General features: G+C 41.3%; 1 protein-coding gene across 1 annotated transcript in view; it reads left to right on the top strand.

Moving 5' to 3' along the window:
- The first annotated feature begins 2,703 nt into the window (after nt 1–2,703).
- Nucleotides 2,704–17,046, top strand: part of cpne2 (copine II) — a 63,412-nt gene continuing 49,069 nt past the window's right edge. Inside the window, exon 1 of the mRNA XM_061821748.1 lies at nt 2,704–3,057. Within this exon, the coding sequence (XP_061677732.1) occupies nt 2,881–3,057 (177 nt within the window). The 5' untranslated portion in view covers nt 2,704–2,880. The remainder of the gene's footprint in view (nt 3,058–17,046) is intronic.

Below are 17,046 nucleotides of genomic sequence, written 5' to 3'. Positions count from 1 at the left end.
CTGTGGTTCTTTAAGTGTGAGAGACGGGAGACGTTACAGGTGGGATTGGAATGTATTGGATTCTGTTTTCAACCCATGCTGGTTTAACATGTTGTGTTGGGAAACTGTTTGAGCTTTTTATGTAATGGTGCATGGGCAATGGGGCTAAAGTAGGTAGTGGTAGAAACAACAACCACTTTCTTGAAGCCCAAGTGTCATCCCTATAAACATTCTAAAATAGATATTGCAATGAAAAATACATATAACATTATTGTCTATAGGAAATAATAAATGTGATCGGAGAGCGCAAAGTTGCAGATGTGTCATTCTACGATATCTAAGTGGTCACCATATTGGCTGCATCCTCTGTAAGTGACGTCACCCGGACATTTGCCAATGAAAATACGCGGTGCACCCTAACTATGGGAGACGAACACGTCCCTTCTGACACGGAAGCTCTTTTCGAAAAGGACAACACCACACAACCGAGTGAAGTTACCGGGGCAATATTACACTATTGATTCGAGCCATATTCAGATGATATGCGATCACGGCCGAATCGCATCCCCGTCCAATCCACTTCCCCGGTGGAGATGAGCCATCGCGGCTCATTGCAGCCGGTCGGTGTGGCTTATGAATGAGCCGAGCCGTACTGCTTTAGGGGGGTGTTCATAGACGCCACAGTACAATGAACAACACAGGCAGCCGGGGCGCTTTACTGTATGCATGCGGCTGAGTGACACATTCTCGGCTGGGTTCTTCAGAGCCGATCCCGTCCGCAAAGCCCGACGCGCAGCCTTCGCAGAAGCTGTGGCCGCCGAACGCGGCGCCTCAGCCGCTCTGGCTGATTTTCGGCGTCGTGGTGGCATATAATGGATCCGAGGCATGCTGCTTTTAGAGGGTTGTTCACAGCCACAGCAGTATGCAATGAAGACTATCGAGCCCAGAGGCGCATTACTGCGCGCACGAGGCTGAGTGAGACATTGTTGGCTGGTTTCTTCAGATTCGCCGCCGTCCGACGCGCACATCAACGTATTTCATACGCAGATCTTTTGTAACATTACATTATGAGAGACCGATTACGTGGTCCACCCCAAACTATTTTTTTTTTTTAGTAGCTGAAAACACACCTACCTGTGATTTGGAACCCACAAAGCCCTCGTCCTCTGCACCCGTGCAATCCATTTTTCACAATGAACCGGGTCTTTTTCAAACTCATGAAGGGTAATTCCATTCTCCCGAATGTTCAAGCAATGTCCAGCAATGCAGTGAGCCGGTGTTTTAGCTAACACGAAGGAACAACGAGCTACCTTCCCGCAGGTAAATCTAATGGAAACAAATGAATCCACTTGGGGGTGCCGCTGTCCTTCACGTCACTTCCTGCTTCTTCTCGAAAACAAAAACCTCGAGAGGATTTTCATGGCGGGAGTTACAAAAAGCTGTATATGTCAAAATTATGTTTTGTGGTGAAAAAACGCATGGGCCCATAATGGTTGCTGTTTTTTCATTAATAACATACTGAAAATCATCCATTTCATGACACGACCTTTAAAGTGTATGGAATATAGAATTTCTAACGCAAATGATCTTATCTAGACGAAAATATATGTTCATATGTCCATAAAATGCATATCCTGTTCGATGTTTTTACCAAAAAATATCAGTGTTTAGGACTTAAAGTCCATGAACTTTGACCTAGTTTCTCTTTCCTCTAAAATGACTCATTTTGTGGGCGGACCTCTGACGTCACAAAATGTGGGATGGGCTGTTTTGGAACAACGATAAACTGAGTCTTTTGTATTCACGCCGAAGAAAAACCCTTTAGTTTTGAGAATTCCTTAGTGATTGTAAACTGAAACCAATCCGTAAAAATGATTTTTTTATTATTATTTTTATTTTATTTTATTATTATTATTAAAACTGTGCAAACATATATGAGCGTTCATCTGCGATGACACACTGTCGCTCTCCCTAAGGGGACAAGCCGAAAGAAAGCAGCATTATATTATTACTTATTTGTGAAAAGATACCAACTTATACTACGTTATCGGCTTCTGTGTGTTTTGGTGCAACAACAAGCATTTTACATGCAAAGTGGTTGTCGCGTACCAATTCACTAAATACACGGCGTTTGCATAATTTCAAACAAAGACCAAAAAATTCATATAAACATTTAGAATATCGAGCCTTTACGATTTATCAGTTTATGACTAAACCAAAAAAGAACTTCACCAGCACTTACCAGTCAATATTTCCAACACGAGGCATATCCTCCACGATGGGTCTGACTGCTGTGTTGGCTTCTTCATTGTCAGCTACTTCGTCTGAATTCGAACGTGTGTGCTGTCTAACTGGCTCAAATTGATAATGCCTTCATAAAGCTCGTATTCTTCAACGTCTTGGTGGGACCCTTCAGAATAATGTCAATTGCTCGAATTATCGTAAAATTCATCGGCGTTCTTACAGTGTACTCCTACAAGATCCATGTTGTGGTCACAACGTCCTACGTCACACCCCTGATCGGCTGTTTCCGCTTCGTTTCCGTCTTTATCCGGCGAATCCAGCATTGTGCAATAATTTGTTTCAAATAATCGAAAAATAAAAATGTTTCCTTCTTAACGGATTTAGGATTCGTATTCAGCATAAAAACTGTATAATATTAGCAAAAAGTTGCATTGCGGTCCTTCGGTTCCCTTTAATGGGTAATGGGTCCCCAGGAGATGGTCGCATGGTACTTGTTTCAGCCATCAAGCACTCACAAGACCATGGTGAAAAAACAAAATGGATGTGATGCAGTCCCTTGATTTTACTTTGATCTTACGTTACATTGATATATCATTCCCTCTAACTACAGCTTTTTATTTTTTTTCTAATTAGGGCAACTGTTGGTGAAGTCATACGATGGCCTACACTTTGGCCTCAACCATTGAGGGCCAGACACGTGGTGTAGGACCTCAGCACTGTGTCACACGGGTGGAACTTTCTGTTACTGCTACCCATCTTCTGGACCGCGACGTAGCCTCCAAGTCCGACCCGTTTTGTGTTCTCTTCCATGAAGTAGATGGGAACTGGGTGGAGGTAAGACAAAGGAGGGAGGAATTCAAAACTTCATTTTTCATTGAATGACAACATTTTGAAGATAGTAGCTCATAAAAAGTATACCTCTCATTTTTAAAAAATATTTTATTCTAGCTTTTAATGGGACAACACTCAAGAAATGACACTGCTACAATGTAGAGGAGTCAGTGTACAATTGGTATGAGGGTGTCAATTTACTGTCATCTAAAAAAAAAGCAACACAGATGTAAATGTCAAAACCACTGGTAACAAAAGTGGCGAGTACACAAAGTGAAAATGTTCAAATTGTGCTCACAGAGGCAAATATTTTTGTAGCCATCATTATTTTGTAGTTCTGCCTTGATATTCTTGGAGTTCAACAGAGATTGGCAGAAGTTGCCACTGGAACTCCTTTCCATTCCTGTATGAAGACATCACAAACGTGGTGGGTGCTAGTGACTGTGCTCCCCTAAACCTTCTGTTTGACAATACCTTGCAAATGCTCAATAGGGGTTAGGTCTGGCGACATGCTTGGGCAGTCCATCACCTCTACCTTCAACTTCTTTCGTGAGGCAGTGGTTTTCTTGGAGGTATATTTGGGAGCATGATCATGTTGGAATACTTTTGGCCAAGTTTCAAAAGGGAGGGAATCACGCTTCGCTTCTGTATTTCGCAATACATGTTGGCGTCCATGGTGCTCTTATTGAACTGTAGCTCTCCATTGCCACCAGCCCTCATCCTGCCCCAGACCATGACTCTTCCACCAACAGTTTTGACTGTAGGCAAGAGACAATTGTATTTGTACTCCACACCACGTTGGTGCCATACAAGATGAACACCATGTGAACAAAACAAGTCAAATTTACTTTACTGGGAATTTTTTCCTTGCCTAGCATTTGTTGACATTGGGCAAATGGCCAGCCAATCACAGGTCACACACAGACAATCATGAACACTCACATTGACAGCATCACTGAGTGGGAACTGTACCCACGCAGCCTGGACAGAAGTCAGACGATTAAACTACTACACTACGAGTGACTACCATGCAAAACATAAAAGTGATTATTGTGAGAAAAAAAATAATCGGAGTTTGAAATTTTAAAACTACTAGAAGATTTTAATGTAGCCTGACCAAAGCTGCAGTCCTCACTCACATAGCACACATTTACAATGGAATGCAATTATAAAAGTAGATAGGTAGGGCCATGTAATGGTTAGCATGCTTTTTATCTACATTTTAGGCTTTAAATATGGAAGTAAATATGTGGCACCAGGATTTGAATTATAAATGCCACTGAAATGTTATATTCTAAAATTCACATTGTTATTTCATAGTGATCACATATTGAATAGCTGTTTTCCAGTTTAACTTTTCAATGTTAGTAAATTCGGCAAATAAAAAAATTCAACCTTTAAAATTCAAACAATATTTTCGGTCTCCTGATATTCAACTAGCGACAATTCGCTGTCTGAAATTCCCCATCTAAATTCTATGTTGAGAAGGCAGGGTTACTTCAGGTCTTCTTAACACTGAGCACTGAATTTAGATGGTGAATTTCAGACAGCAAATTGTAGACAGTTGAATCTCAGGAGACTGAAAATATTGCATTTGAATTTTGAAGGTTCAATTTATTTATATGGCAAATTTGTTGACATTGAAAAGTTAAACTAAATACAGCTATTGAAAATGTGAACACTTTGAAATAATGTGAATTTTACAACATAAAACTTTCAGTGGCATTTTTCATTCAAATACTGGTGGCACAAATTTACTTCCATATTTAAACACTTGCAGGAGACAAGAACAACAAGGGGGAAGTTCGAAAGGCACGACAATGGATGAAAAATTAAAAGGCAGTTGGTCCTGATGACATACCGGTGGATGTCTGGAAGCAATTTGGAGAAGTGGTTATAGAATTTTTGACCATCTTATTCAACAGAATACTATCGAGAAAGAAGAGGCCTGAAGAATGTGTGCTGGTTTCCATTTTTAAGAACAAAAGTAACTTGCAGAGCAGTGGAAACTACAGAGGAATAAAGATGATGAGCTACACAATGAAGTTATGGGAATGAGTAGTGGAGGATCGACTCAGGACAGAAGTAAGTATCTGCGAGCAACAGTATGGTTTCATGCCTAGAAAGAGTACCACAGATGCACTATTTGCCTTGACGATGCTCGTGGAAAGATACAGAGAAGGTCAGAAAGCGCAACATTGGATCTTTGTAGACCTAGAGAAAGCCTATGACAGAGTACCAAGAGAGGAACTGTGGTACTGCATGTGGAAGTCTGGTGTGGCGGAGAAATACGTTAGAAAGGTATGTATGAGGGCAGCAGAACAGTGGTGAGGTATGCCGGAGGCGTAACAGAAGAATTGAAGAAGATGGGATTTCATCAGGAATGAGCCCCTTCCTGTTCACTGTGGTAATGGATAGGCTGACAGATGAGATTAGACTGGAATCCCCTTGGACCATGATGTTCGCAGATGATATTGTGATATGCAGTGAAAGCAGGGAGCAGATGGAGGACCAATTAAAAAGACGGCGGCATGCACTAGAAAGGAGAGTAATGAAGATTAGCGGAAGGAAAACATGATATACTGTATGTGTGTGAATGAGAATTGTGGAGGGGAAAGAGTGAGGCTCCAGGGAAAAGAGATAGCGAGGGTGGACGACTTTAAATGCTGGGGGTCAACAATCCAGAGCATTAGTGAGTGCGGTAAGGAAGTGAAGAAACGGGTCCAAGCAGGGTGGAACAGCTGGCGGAAGGTGTCTGGTGTGTTATGTGACAGAAGAGTCTCTGCTTGGATGAAGGGCAAAGTTTATAAAACACTGGTGAGGCCGGCTATAACGTACATATGAGAGACTGTGGCACTGAAGAGACAACAGGAAGCAGAACTGTAGGTGGCAGAAATTAAGATGTTGAGGTACTCTCTTGGAATGAGCAGGTTGGATAGGATTAGAAATGAGCTCATTAGAGGAACAGCCAAAGTTGTATGTTTTGGAAACAAGGTTCGGGAGAGCAGACTTCGATTTTTTGGACATGTCCAGAGTTGAGAGAGTGAGTATATTGGTCGAAGGATACTGAGGATGGAGCTACCAGCCAAAAGAGCGAGAAGACGACCAAAGAAAAGGTTGATGGATGTTGTGAGGGAAGACATGAGGACAGTGGGTGTTAAAGAGGAAGTTGTACGAGATTGGCTTAGATGGAAAAAGATGACACACTGTGGCGACCCCTAACTGGACAATCCGAAAGAAAAAGAAGAAGTTTAGCGTCATTATACTTTTGGCATACCACTGACCTGAGACCAAGCTTTTGTCGTCTTACTGGTCACTAGAAGTTCAGTATGGCACCGCATGGAAAAGAACAGTCTATTTTAAAGGGCCACTGACATGTAAAACATAATTTTTGGTATGTTATTAATTTTAAAAAAAGTCAGCCGAAATGAATCCATCCATTTGTTCACAGCATGTCAGAATGTTGTCGTATATGAATTTTTGCATCTCCCGTTATGAAAATCTCAAGTCATTTGTGTTGGAGAAGAACAAGGAAGTGATGTTTTTTGCAGACGCTCACACTGGCGGGTTCGTCTGTTTATATCCGTATTACCGACGAGAAATTAAGTTTTTTCTGCGTTAGCCAAAATGTCGGCTTGTTGTATTGCTCAATTTTGCTGGAACACTCGGGAGGATGGATTCACTCTTCACAGGTTTCCAAAAGACCCAGTTCATTGTGAAAAATGGATTACACAGGGGCAAAGGACGAGAGCTTTGTGTGTTCCAAATGACAGGTAGGTGTGTATGGAGCTATGAAAAAAAATAGTTGTTGGGACTAATTTGTCTCACAGTTTGCAGCACATGTTCCGTGTGAATTTAGAATAAATCCAAAATGCACCCCTATCGGGGCACAAACCAGTGCAATCTCTAGGCCGGTCCCAAGCCCGGATAAATGCAGATGGTTGCATCAGGAAAGGCATACGGTGTAAAAACTGTGCCAAAACAATTAAAAACGTTCATCCAAAGAATACGCGACCGGATCGGTCATGGCTCGGGTTAACAACGACCGCCCCCGGCACTGCTAACATGCAGGGCATCAGTGGAAATTCAGCTACTGTGGGTCGAAGACAAAGAAGAGGAGGAAACTGGATTTGTCAGCAAAAGAGAAATGCACAGAGCCTAAACTGAGTGGTGGAAGTTTGAGTGTTGGGACTATGACAGGAAAAGCTCAGGAGTTGGTTGACGTGATGATTAGAAGAAAGGTTAATATTGAGTGTAGGTGGAAAGGTAGTAAGGCTAGACGTTTCGGAGCAGGGTTTCAATTATTTTACCATGGAGTAGATGGGAAGAGAAATGTAGTAGGGGTTACTTTAAAGGAAGAGCTGGATAAGAATGTCTTGGAGGTGAAAAGAGTATCAGATCGAGTGATGAGACTGAAATTTGAATTTGAAGGTGTTATGTATATTGTCATTAGTGGCTATGCCCCACAGGTAGAATGTGACCTAGAGATGAAAGAGAAATTCTGGAAGAAATGAGATGAAGTAGTTCTAAACATCCCAGACAGCAAGAGAGTTGATTGGTGCAGATTGTAATGGGCACGTTGGTGATGGAAACAGGGGCGATGAAGAAGTGATGGGTAAATATGGCATCCAGGAAAGGAACTTTGAGGGAAAGATGGTGGTGGACTTTGCAAAAAGGATGGAAATGGGTGTACTCAACCCTTTTTTCAGAAGAGGCAGCAACATAGAGTGACCTACAAGAGCGGAGGTAAAACACGCAGGTGGATTATATTTTGTGCAGACGATGTCATCTGAAGGAGGTTACTGACTGTAAGGTAGTGTTAGGGGAGAGTATATTTTAACGGCATAGGATGGTGGTGGGTAGGAAGATTAAGAAGACAAAGGTAGAGCAGAGAACCATGTAGTGGAAGCTGAGAAAGGAAGAATGTTGTAGGGCCTTTCAGAAAGAGGTGAGACAGGCTCTCGATGGACAGCAGAAGCTCCCGGAAGACTGGACGACGACAGCCAAGGTAATCAGAGAGACTGGCAGGAGGGTACTTGGTGTGTTTTTTGGGAGGAAAGGGGAGGCGGAGACTTGGTGGTTGAACCCCAAAATACAGGGATACATACAAGGAAAGAGATTAGTGAAGAAGAAGTGGGACACTGAGAGGACTCAGGAGAAGCGAAAAGAGTACATCGAGATATGACGTAGGGCAAAGGTAGAGGTGGCAAAGGCTAAACAAGAGGCATATGAAGACATGTACACCAGGTTGGACATGAAAGAAGGAGAAAAGGATCTCTACAGGTTGGCCAGACAGAGGGATAGAGATGGGAAGGATGTGCAGCAGGTAAGGGTGATTAATAATACAGATGGAAATGTGTTGACTGGTGCCAAGAGTGTACTGAATAGATGGAAATAGTACTTTGAGAAGTTAATGAATGAAGAAAATGAGAGAGAAGGAAGAGTAGAAGAGGCAAGTGTGAAGGACCAGGAAGTGGCAATGATCAATAAGGGGGAAGTTACAAAGGCACTACAAAGGATGGAAAAATGGAAAGGCAGTTGGTCCTAATGACATAACTGTGGAAGTATGGAAGTAATTTGGAGAGGTGGATGTGGAGTTTTTGACCAACTTATTTAATAGAATACTAGCGGGTGAGAAGATGCCTGAAGAATGGAGGAAAAGTATGCTAGTTTCAATTTTTCAGAACAAAGGCAATATTCAGGGCTGTGGAAACTATCTAGGAATAAAGTTGATGAGCCACACAATGAAGTTATGGGAAAGAGGAGTGGAGGCTAGACTCAGGACAGAAGTATCTATCTACGAGCAACAGTATGGTTTCATGCCGACAAAGAGTACCACAGATGGATTATTTGTCTTGAGGATGCTCGTGGAAAAGGACAGAGAAGGTTAGAAGGAGCTCCATTGTGTCTTTGTGGATCTACAGAAAGCCTATGACAGAGTACCAAGAGAGGAACTGTGGTACTGCATGCGTAAGTCTGGTGTGGCGGAGAAATATGTTAGAATAGTACAGGACATGTATGAGGGCAGCAGAACAATGGTGAGGTGTGCCGTAGATGTGACAGAAGAATTTAAGGTGGAAGTGGGACTGCATCATGGATTAGCTCTGAGCCCCTTCCTGTTTGCTGTGTTAATTGATAGGCTGACAGATGAGGTTAGACTGAAATCCTCTTGGACCATGATGTTCGCAGATGATATTGTGATATGCAGTGAAAGCAGGGATCAGGTAGAGGAACAATTAGAAAGCTGGAAGCATACACTAGAAAGGAGAGGAATGAAGATTAGCCGAAGTAAAACAGAATATACTGTATGTGTGTGAATGAGAATTGTGCAGGGGGAAGAGTGAGGCTCCAGGGGGAAGAGCTAGCGAGGGTGGACAACTTGAAATACTCGGGGTCAACAATCAAGAGCAATAGTGAGTGCGGTAAGGAAGTCAAGAAACAGGTCCAAGCAGGTTGGAACAGCTGGCGGAAGGTGTCTGGTGTGTTATGTGACAGAAGAGTCTCTGCTTGGATGAAGGGCAAAGTTTATAAAACCCTGGTGAGGCTGGCTACGACGTACAGATTAGAGACTGTGGCACTGATGAGACAACAGGAAGCACAACTGTCGGTGGCAGAAATGACAATGTTGAGGTTCCCTCTTGGAGTGAGCAGGTTGGAAAGGATTAGAAATGAGCTCATTAGAGGGACAGCCAAAGTTGGATGGTTTGGAAACAAGGTTCAAGTCTTCGATGGTTTGGATATGTGCAGAGGTGAGAGCGTGAGTATATTGGTAGAAGGGTGCTGAGGATGGAGCTGCCAGGCAAAAGAGCGAGAGGAAGACCAAAGAGAAGGTTGATGGATGTTGTGAGGGAAGACATGAGGGCACTTGGGATTGGAGAGGATGATGCAGGAGATAGGCTAAGATGGAAAAAGATGATATGCTCTGGTGACCCCTTACGGGAAAAGCCGAAAGGAAAAGAAGTATTTAGAATAAATCCACTTGTTCAAACCAGCAAATTATAACATCGCACAATTTAATCACACACAATACAATACGACACAACACAATAACAAAATAGAAGTACAAAGACGGTTTAGTAGCGTGTGACACAAGCCAACAAGCTAAACGACGTATCGTCACCAAACTCGAACAAAATTTATTTCCAGTGAATGTTCCAGGAAGGCAGTGTTGCTGTTCGTCGGTGACCCACGGTTAGTGTCCGCAGCTGCCGCGGAGGTGGGTCGGTCGGGAGGTGGGGGGCTGCTAGACTCTGCCATGGCCCGCCGGTGCAGAGGGGGGTTGGTGGGGAGGTGGACAGTAGCGTGCGGAGAGGAGAGAGGAGCTCTCGCCCCCACCGGCAACTGGTGTCTGGGCACCCATGACGTACTTTGCCCGGCATGGGTCCTCCTGAGTACGCTACATACACAAGTCATTTTGAATATTTTATTGGGTTCGTCATCCTCCTAGTCTGTCTTTCATAGAGTGTTGTCAGTTAGAAGTGATCCGCATATCGTCTGATATGGCTCCAAACAATAAGGCCCCGGTCATTTCACTTGCTTTTCAGATGTTGTCTTGTTCAAAAAACAGCTTCAGTCTCAGAAGGGGCGTCAGAAATATCTGAAAATCTCTTTTATTCATCTGCCAAAGTGGGTGGCACAGCATGTTGTCAATGGCGACTGTCCCAGTTTGACATGTGCAAATGACGTTGCAGGCTACATGGCTGCCACTGGGATGTCGAGTGAGACTTCCGGAACTTTGTGCATGAACGACACGCTCCCTGCTCTTTTTTTTGCTGCATGATGTCTGCTGCCTCAAAAATTCTTTTTTTTTTTTTTTTTTGCAGTAAATAACTAGCCAACAAGACACACCAGTGTTTGTCTCTGTGTGTGCCTGCTTGTGTGTAGGCGAGACCTTCGTAGTAGCTATCTTACGGTCAGCGGGGCATGTGGCTCAGATGTGAAATTGCCATTGGTTGCTATGGTAACAGAGCCAGGAACTAAATAAGCTTTGTGCTCCTGAACTGTAGTGCAAACCTTCTCTCGGGTGTTATCCAAAACCCTCTCAGTTTATTTTATTCAGCATTTCACATCCTCTAATCCCTCCAGTTTGCTTTTGTTGTCTCTGATTTCTTTCTCCAATTGTTTTTTCCTCATTTGCCTCCTTTCCTATGGACAATATTTATTTGTCTTTGTCCTGTGAGATGGAGGTGTGAAACTCTGCTGGATCCACTGGAGAAATGCAGAGGGCAGGAAAGGCTAAAACTGTGAGCGAAGCCAGAAAATAAGAACTTGTGAAGAGGTGACTGTGGGGAGACAGATGGAGCACACCAGAGAAGGGGCTTGCAAAGCTCAAAAATACAAATTTATGGTCACCGAGAAAGAAAGGTAGAAGTAGACGATGTGGGTGAGACGTTACTATGGTTAATTTTCCTTTTAAGCTGTTGATAAGATATTGAGACATTCTGAAAAACCTGAGCCTCTTTACTCCTTTCGGGGCCATTGGGTGTCCAGTCTTAATGAAACAAACAGATCTTGATGTTAGAAAGTGGTTCACCTCACTTCCTCCATTCACAGCATAGTATTGCTTCCCTGTCCTAAATTACTTTGTAATGATTTACAGTACTGGTAGTGTAAAATGAGCCACTAAACATTCTGGTAGAACACATGTGACCTCTTCTGAATTTACTTAACTATTTTCATTAAGGGGAAAATCGGTGAATGAAAAGTCCACAAGGAACAAGCTAATTTTTACTAAATAGATAAAATTTTATCAAGAACATAAAAAGGAAGTAATTCAAACAAACGTTCCCACACAAATACAAGTAAGGTGAGACACAATTCATCCCAACACAATTCAATTTAAGATAACTTGCACTAAAACAATCTGTAATTTGTCAACAAGAGTAATAAACATTTCTGCATTAAACACTTGTACTGTTTGCCGTTTGTGACAATAATTAAGACAATAATGAATTAATGAATGAATAGAGCCAGTTTCTGATAAGCTTACCCGTAGCAGAACGTTGCTTCTCTGCCGTGGCTTCATCATGAGTCACTACATGTTAATTACAGTGAAAACCCTCTGACAAATGTGGCCCAAATACACGGAGAAGACTTTTACGTGGTAGCTATTTGTGATTAGATGTGTTGCCTCCTCACTAGCTGTCAGCCACTAATTTCTCGAGCAGGTGCACCACTGACTCAGCGAGCTACAAGAGGTCAGGTCACGTCAACGAGGATCATGGGACTGATGGCGTGAGGTCATTTCATGTCTAAATTATTATTATTTTGCTGTCACATTTTATTTTTGAAAGGCCACCTATTGGGTTTTACACATACGCATGTGCAAAAGGTTTTCATTGCTTGTTTTATTTTAATTATGTGTTTGAGCTCAAGCGATGACCTCGACCCTGCCCAGTTCTCGTAGTGTCGCAAAGAAAATGTGTGTCTTGTGTGTTGGTCTAAATAAATGTTAATACTAAACTTTAAAGATAACACAAAGAAGTCTGTTTGTTTTCAAGATCATGAATGAATAATTAATCATAAATAGTGAATATTATAAAAGTAGTCTAAAAGTAAATAATAATTCATAATTAAAATCTGTCAGTGGTTAGAGCATTGGTTTGGTAAACCAGGGGTCGTGAGTTCGTATCTCTCTGAGGCCTCTACTCCCCAAGAGGGGGTTGCGCCAGGAAGGGCATCCGGCGTAAAATCTGTGCCAAACAAATATGAGGATTCATCTGAGATGACACGCTGTGGTGATCCCTAACGGGACAAGCTGAAAGAAACTTACTTACTTACTAGTATTTCTAGTTAAATTTTTATCCATCCATCATCGCACTTAAAATAGAGAATTTAATTTGTAATTAAAAAAAAAAATAATGAATTATTTCATTTTAAAAATGTCCCACCTTTTGTTATGGTGGATAAACACATATTGCAGTTTGAATCAGTTGTGACTGTAACATAGTATGAGTCATTTAACCACCAGGAAAAATAACTATTGAAGGCACCCACACACTTTTGTCATTTTGGTGTCTGGACTTTATTTTGGGGCCTTCAGTACATAATTGAAACCTGAGGCAGCTGAGATCTGTTGATTGTGATTGTTAGAGTTGAACTGTGCTCATTAACCACTTCCGACCAATGAGCACTGATACAGCAGCTGAAATATGTATTTAACCCATCATCATTTCACCAGTTATCCCATTAAACAAATTTTCAAAGGTGCTATTGACATGGAAGTTTCACCAGATGATGGGGAAAAACAAGGAAAGCAGAACAAATAGAACCAGAAGGTCAATTTTGTGTAAAAATGTGGAATGATACAGGGAAAAGTACTGACCAGGCCAACTGGTATTTATTCAAAACTTTGTATGAAAGCCTTTGTTTACAATGTCAGAGAAACTAGTCACATATATTGCTCTGGTGTGATTTTGGCCCATTCTTCCACACAAGCAATCTTGATTATGGGAGCTTTTTTTATGCACCTTGAGTTTTAGGAGATTACCATAGATTTTTGATTGGATTCAATCATGTGATTTGCTAGGCCATTCTTGCGTCTTTATTCTTTTTTTCCCCTTTGTAACTAAATGAGAGTTTCTTTGGCGGTATGTTTTGGATCATTATCCTGGTGAAATGTCCATCCTCATTTCATTTTCATCATCCTCATAGATGGGACCGGATTTTTATCAAGAATGTCTCAGTATATTTGCCCATTCATTCTTCCTTCAATAATGTGAAGTTAACTCGTACTTTTTGCTGAAAGGCAGCCCCACACCATCATGTTCCCACCTCCGACTTTCGCTGTTGGTATGATGTTTTTAAGGTTATGTGTAGTGTCATTTCTCCCCCAAACATGGTGTCCATTATGGCATCCAAACAGTTTAATTTTGTGCTCATCCGACCAGACTATACTTCCCAGTATTTAAATGTCTTGTCCAAATGTTGTTCATCAAACTTTAACCCATTTTAGAGATGCATTTTTAAGCAATGATGTCTTGCGAGTTGAGTGTTCATACAGGCAATGGTGGCGGAGTACATTACTCACTGTTTTCCATGTGACAACAGTACCTGCTAATTCCAGGTCTTTTTGAAGCTCTCCACAGGTGGTCTTTGGCTCCTGGACAACTTCTCTGATTATTATTTTCACTCCTTAGTCAGGAATCTTCCAGGAGCAAATCCATGGTGGTATGAGTGGCTTTCCACTTACGTATTATTGTGTGAATCATGCTCACTGGAACATGCATAACCTTTCACTATACACCTGTAACCAATGTCTTCGCTATGTTTTACAACAATTAGTTTGCAATGGTCTTTAGACAGATTTCTGTTCCTTGACCCTGGGGTCAAATTGCTCTGAACTTAAAATTTGACTATCATAACTGTGCAGATCACACACAGTTATTGTATATCTAGCAGTGTCTCCAGATGACTCAATTGAAGTGTTGTGTAGCTGCCTAAAACAAATAACAGGATGAGAAAAAAATTATTCAATTACAACACAACAAAACTGATATAATTGTTTTTTGCAATAAAGAAAAGAAGATTGTTGTTAGTAAATACATGAAGTTACTCTTTAAAAACAAAAGACCAAGTCAGAAACCTTGGTGTACTGATAGATTCTGACTTGACTATCAATAGTCACATAAAAGCAATGACAAAACTGCCTTCTCCCATCTGAAGACCATATCCAGAGTAAAGGCTTATATTTGTCAAGCAGATCAGGAGAAGCTCATCTGTGTTTTTATCTGACAAATACTTGCCTATTGTAATGGTCTTCTGACTGGATTTTGCAGAAAGATCATAAAACAGCTGCAGTTCATTCCGAATGCTGCAGCTTGATTCTAACCAGAACAAAGAGGCCAGAGCATATTACTCCAATTCTAAAATCTTTCCACTGGCTTCCAGTCAGTTTTAAAATAGATATTAAAGTTGTGCTATTGGTCTATAAATCACCAAATGGTTTAGGTGCGGGGCACAGTGGCTCAACTGGAAAGCGTTGGCCTGACAGTTCTGAAGTCCTGGGTTTAATCCTGGACCTGCCTGTGTGGAGTTTGCATGTTCTTCCCGTGCCTGCGTGGGTTTTCTCCGGGCACTTCGGTTCCCTCCCACGTTCCAAAAAACATCCAACATTAATTGGACACTCTAAATTGCCCCTAGGTGTGATTGTGAGTGTGGCTGTTGGTCTCCATGTGCCTTGTGATTGGCTGGCAACCAATTCAGGGTGTACCCTGGCTCCTGCCCGTTGACAGCTGGAATAGGCTCCAGCACTCCTGCGACCCTCATGAAGATAAGCGCCTAAGAAAATGGATGGATGGATGGATGGATGGATGGATGGATGGATGGAAGGATGGATGGATGGAGGGATGGATGGGTTTTGATGCTGAATACACGAAAGAAATGTTCATGAGAAATAGACCCAGTGTGGCTCTGACATTGACAGACTCAAGTAAAATGGTGGCGCAGTCCAAAGCAAACATGGTGAAACAGCATTTAGCTTTTATCCTGCACACAAATAGAACACTATATTTTTTTTTATTACAGGAACATGCACAACACATGGTCTACAACAAAAGGTAAAGGACGCAAAACCAAGGTTAATTCAACTTTATTCTACTAGTAAACAATACACTCATTATTTTTTTTAATCAGTCTTTTGTTTGTAATCCACTGGCAGTTGCTTTTGCTGGCACTTGTGTGGATGGAGAGATGATGCCTTTTCTTAAAACAAAAAACACGAAGACAGAACTCTTTAAAAATGTTCGGTCTTCATGTTTTGTGCTATCATTATTGCCTACAGTAAAATGGTGACTGTAGAGATGTTTATTCCAGCTGTTCTTTGTTCAATAATCCATTGTTAAAGTTGTTCTAACTGTGGCCATGCCGCTTTGTTCCCACGGAAACTTTGTTTCATCTCCTCAACTTGGTGCTGTTCATTTTCTTGGTTTCTCCCCTTTCAAACCATAGATTCATTGATGTTGATTTCTTTTGCGGGTGCTCTTTTACCATTTACAACCACGTAACTGAAAGCCTGGAGTTTGAATTCTGTCTCGTAAGCAGGTCGCTTCGCTGATGCCAATTTTAGGGGTATTCATACAAACAAATATTGTTTTGAAGCATAAGGGGTGGGGTACATAATACACATATCACATAATATTCTCTGATTGGTTCATCGCTGCCAGCATACATAGTACTGTATATGTATTATGTCCCTGTGTCACCTGACAGTCAATCAAGCAGAGCGCTTAACAAAGTCGTATGACAACATGTTTTACAGACTTTGGAACTCATTTCACACATAAGGCTCAGCGGATTATAAGGTGCACCATTGTTGTTTGAGAAAATTAAAGGCTTTTAATTGCACCTTATAGTCCATAAAATACAGTAAGTTGCCAACAGAAGTTATGTAAGCCCCAAGTGTGAATTTTTTTAAGTCCAGGTTAAAAAGTATTTTTTTAATCATGCTTTTTATAGGATTCCACCTTTAAATATTTGTTGCACTATACACTCTTAATTGTACATGCATTTTTTTCTTTGTTTTTAAGGTTATAAGTCCTTTTTTTCTTTGTATTCAAATGGTTTTAATAATGTAAAACAATTTAGTTAACGTGTGTATGAAATGCACTAGATAAATAAAATTGCTTTGCTTTGACTCACACCTTGAGAATGAGACCTTTTTATTGGTCATCTTTTAAAACTGAACCAACTGATATTAATTTGCACTGTTAAAGGTTGAATTCCTGTTTGATTATTGAGAGATTTTTTTTCTCGGCTCTCCATGCCTTTTTGTATCCTCCTTTCCTCATGTGTTTAATGTTCATGTATTCAATACTTTTCATTTCACACATTTACACACCGTTTTCAAGTTTTTTTGTTTTACTTTCTTTATATGGATGAATTACTTGGGCTGTCCCCAAAATCTGGTGAACGTTTCAGGCCAATAGCACCTTTGGAAGCACATCTAGTGAAAAATACTGACATGCTTAATATTCATTTCAGTTGCTGTATCTT

This window comes from Syngnathoides biaculeatus, chromosome 6 (genome assembly GCF_019802595.1).
Source record: "Syngnathoides biaculeatus isolate LvHL_M chromosome 6, ASM1980259v1, whole genome shotgun sequence".
NCBI classification, from domain to species: Eukaryota; Metazoa; Chordata; class Actinopteri; order Syngnathiformes; family Syngnathidae; genus Syngnathoides; species Syngnathoides biaculeatus.
Note: the sequence above shows the minus strand (reverse complement) of the source record. Positions and strands in the feature narration are given on the sequence as shown.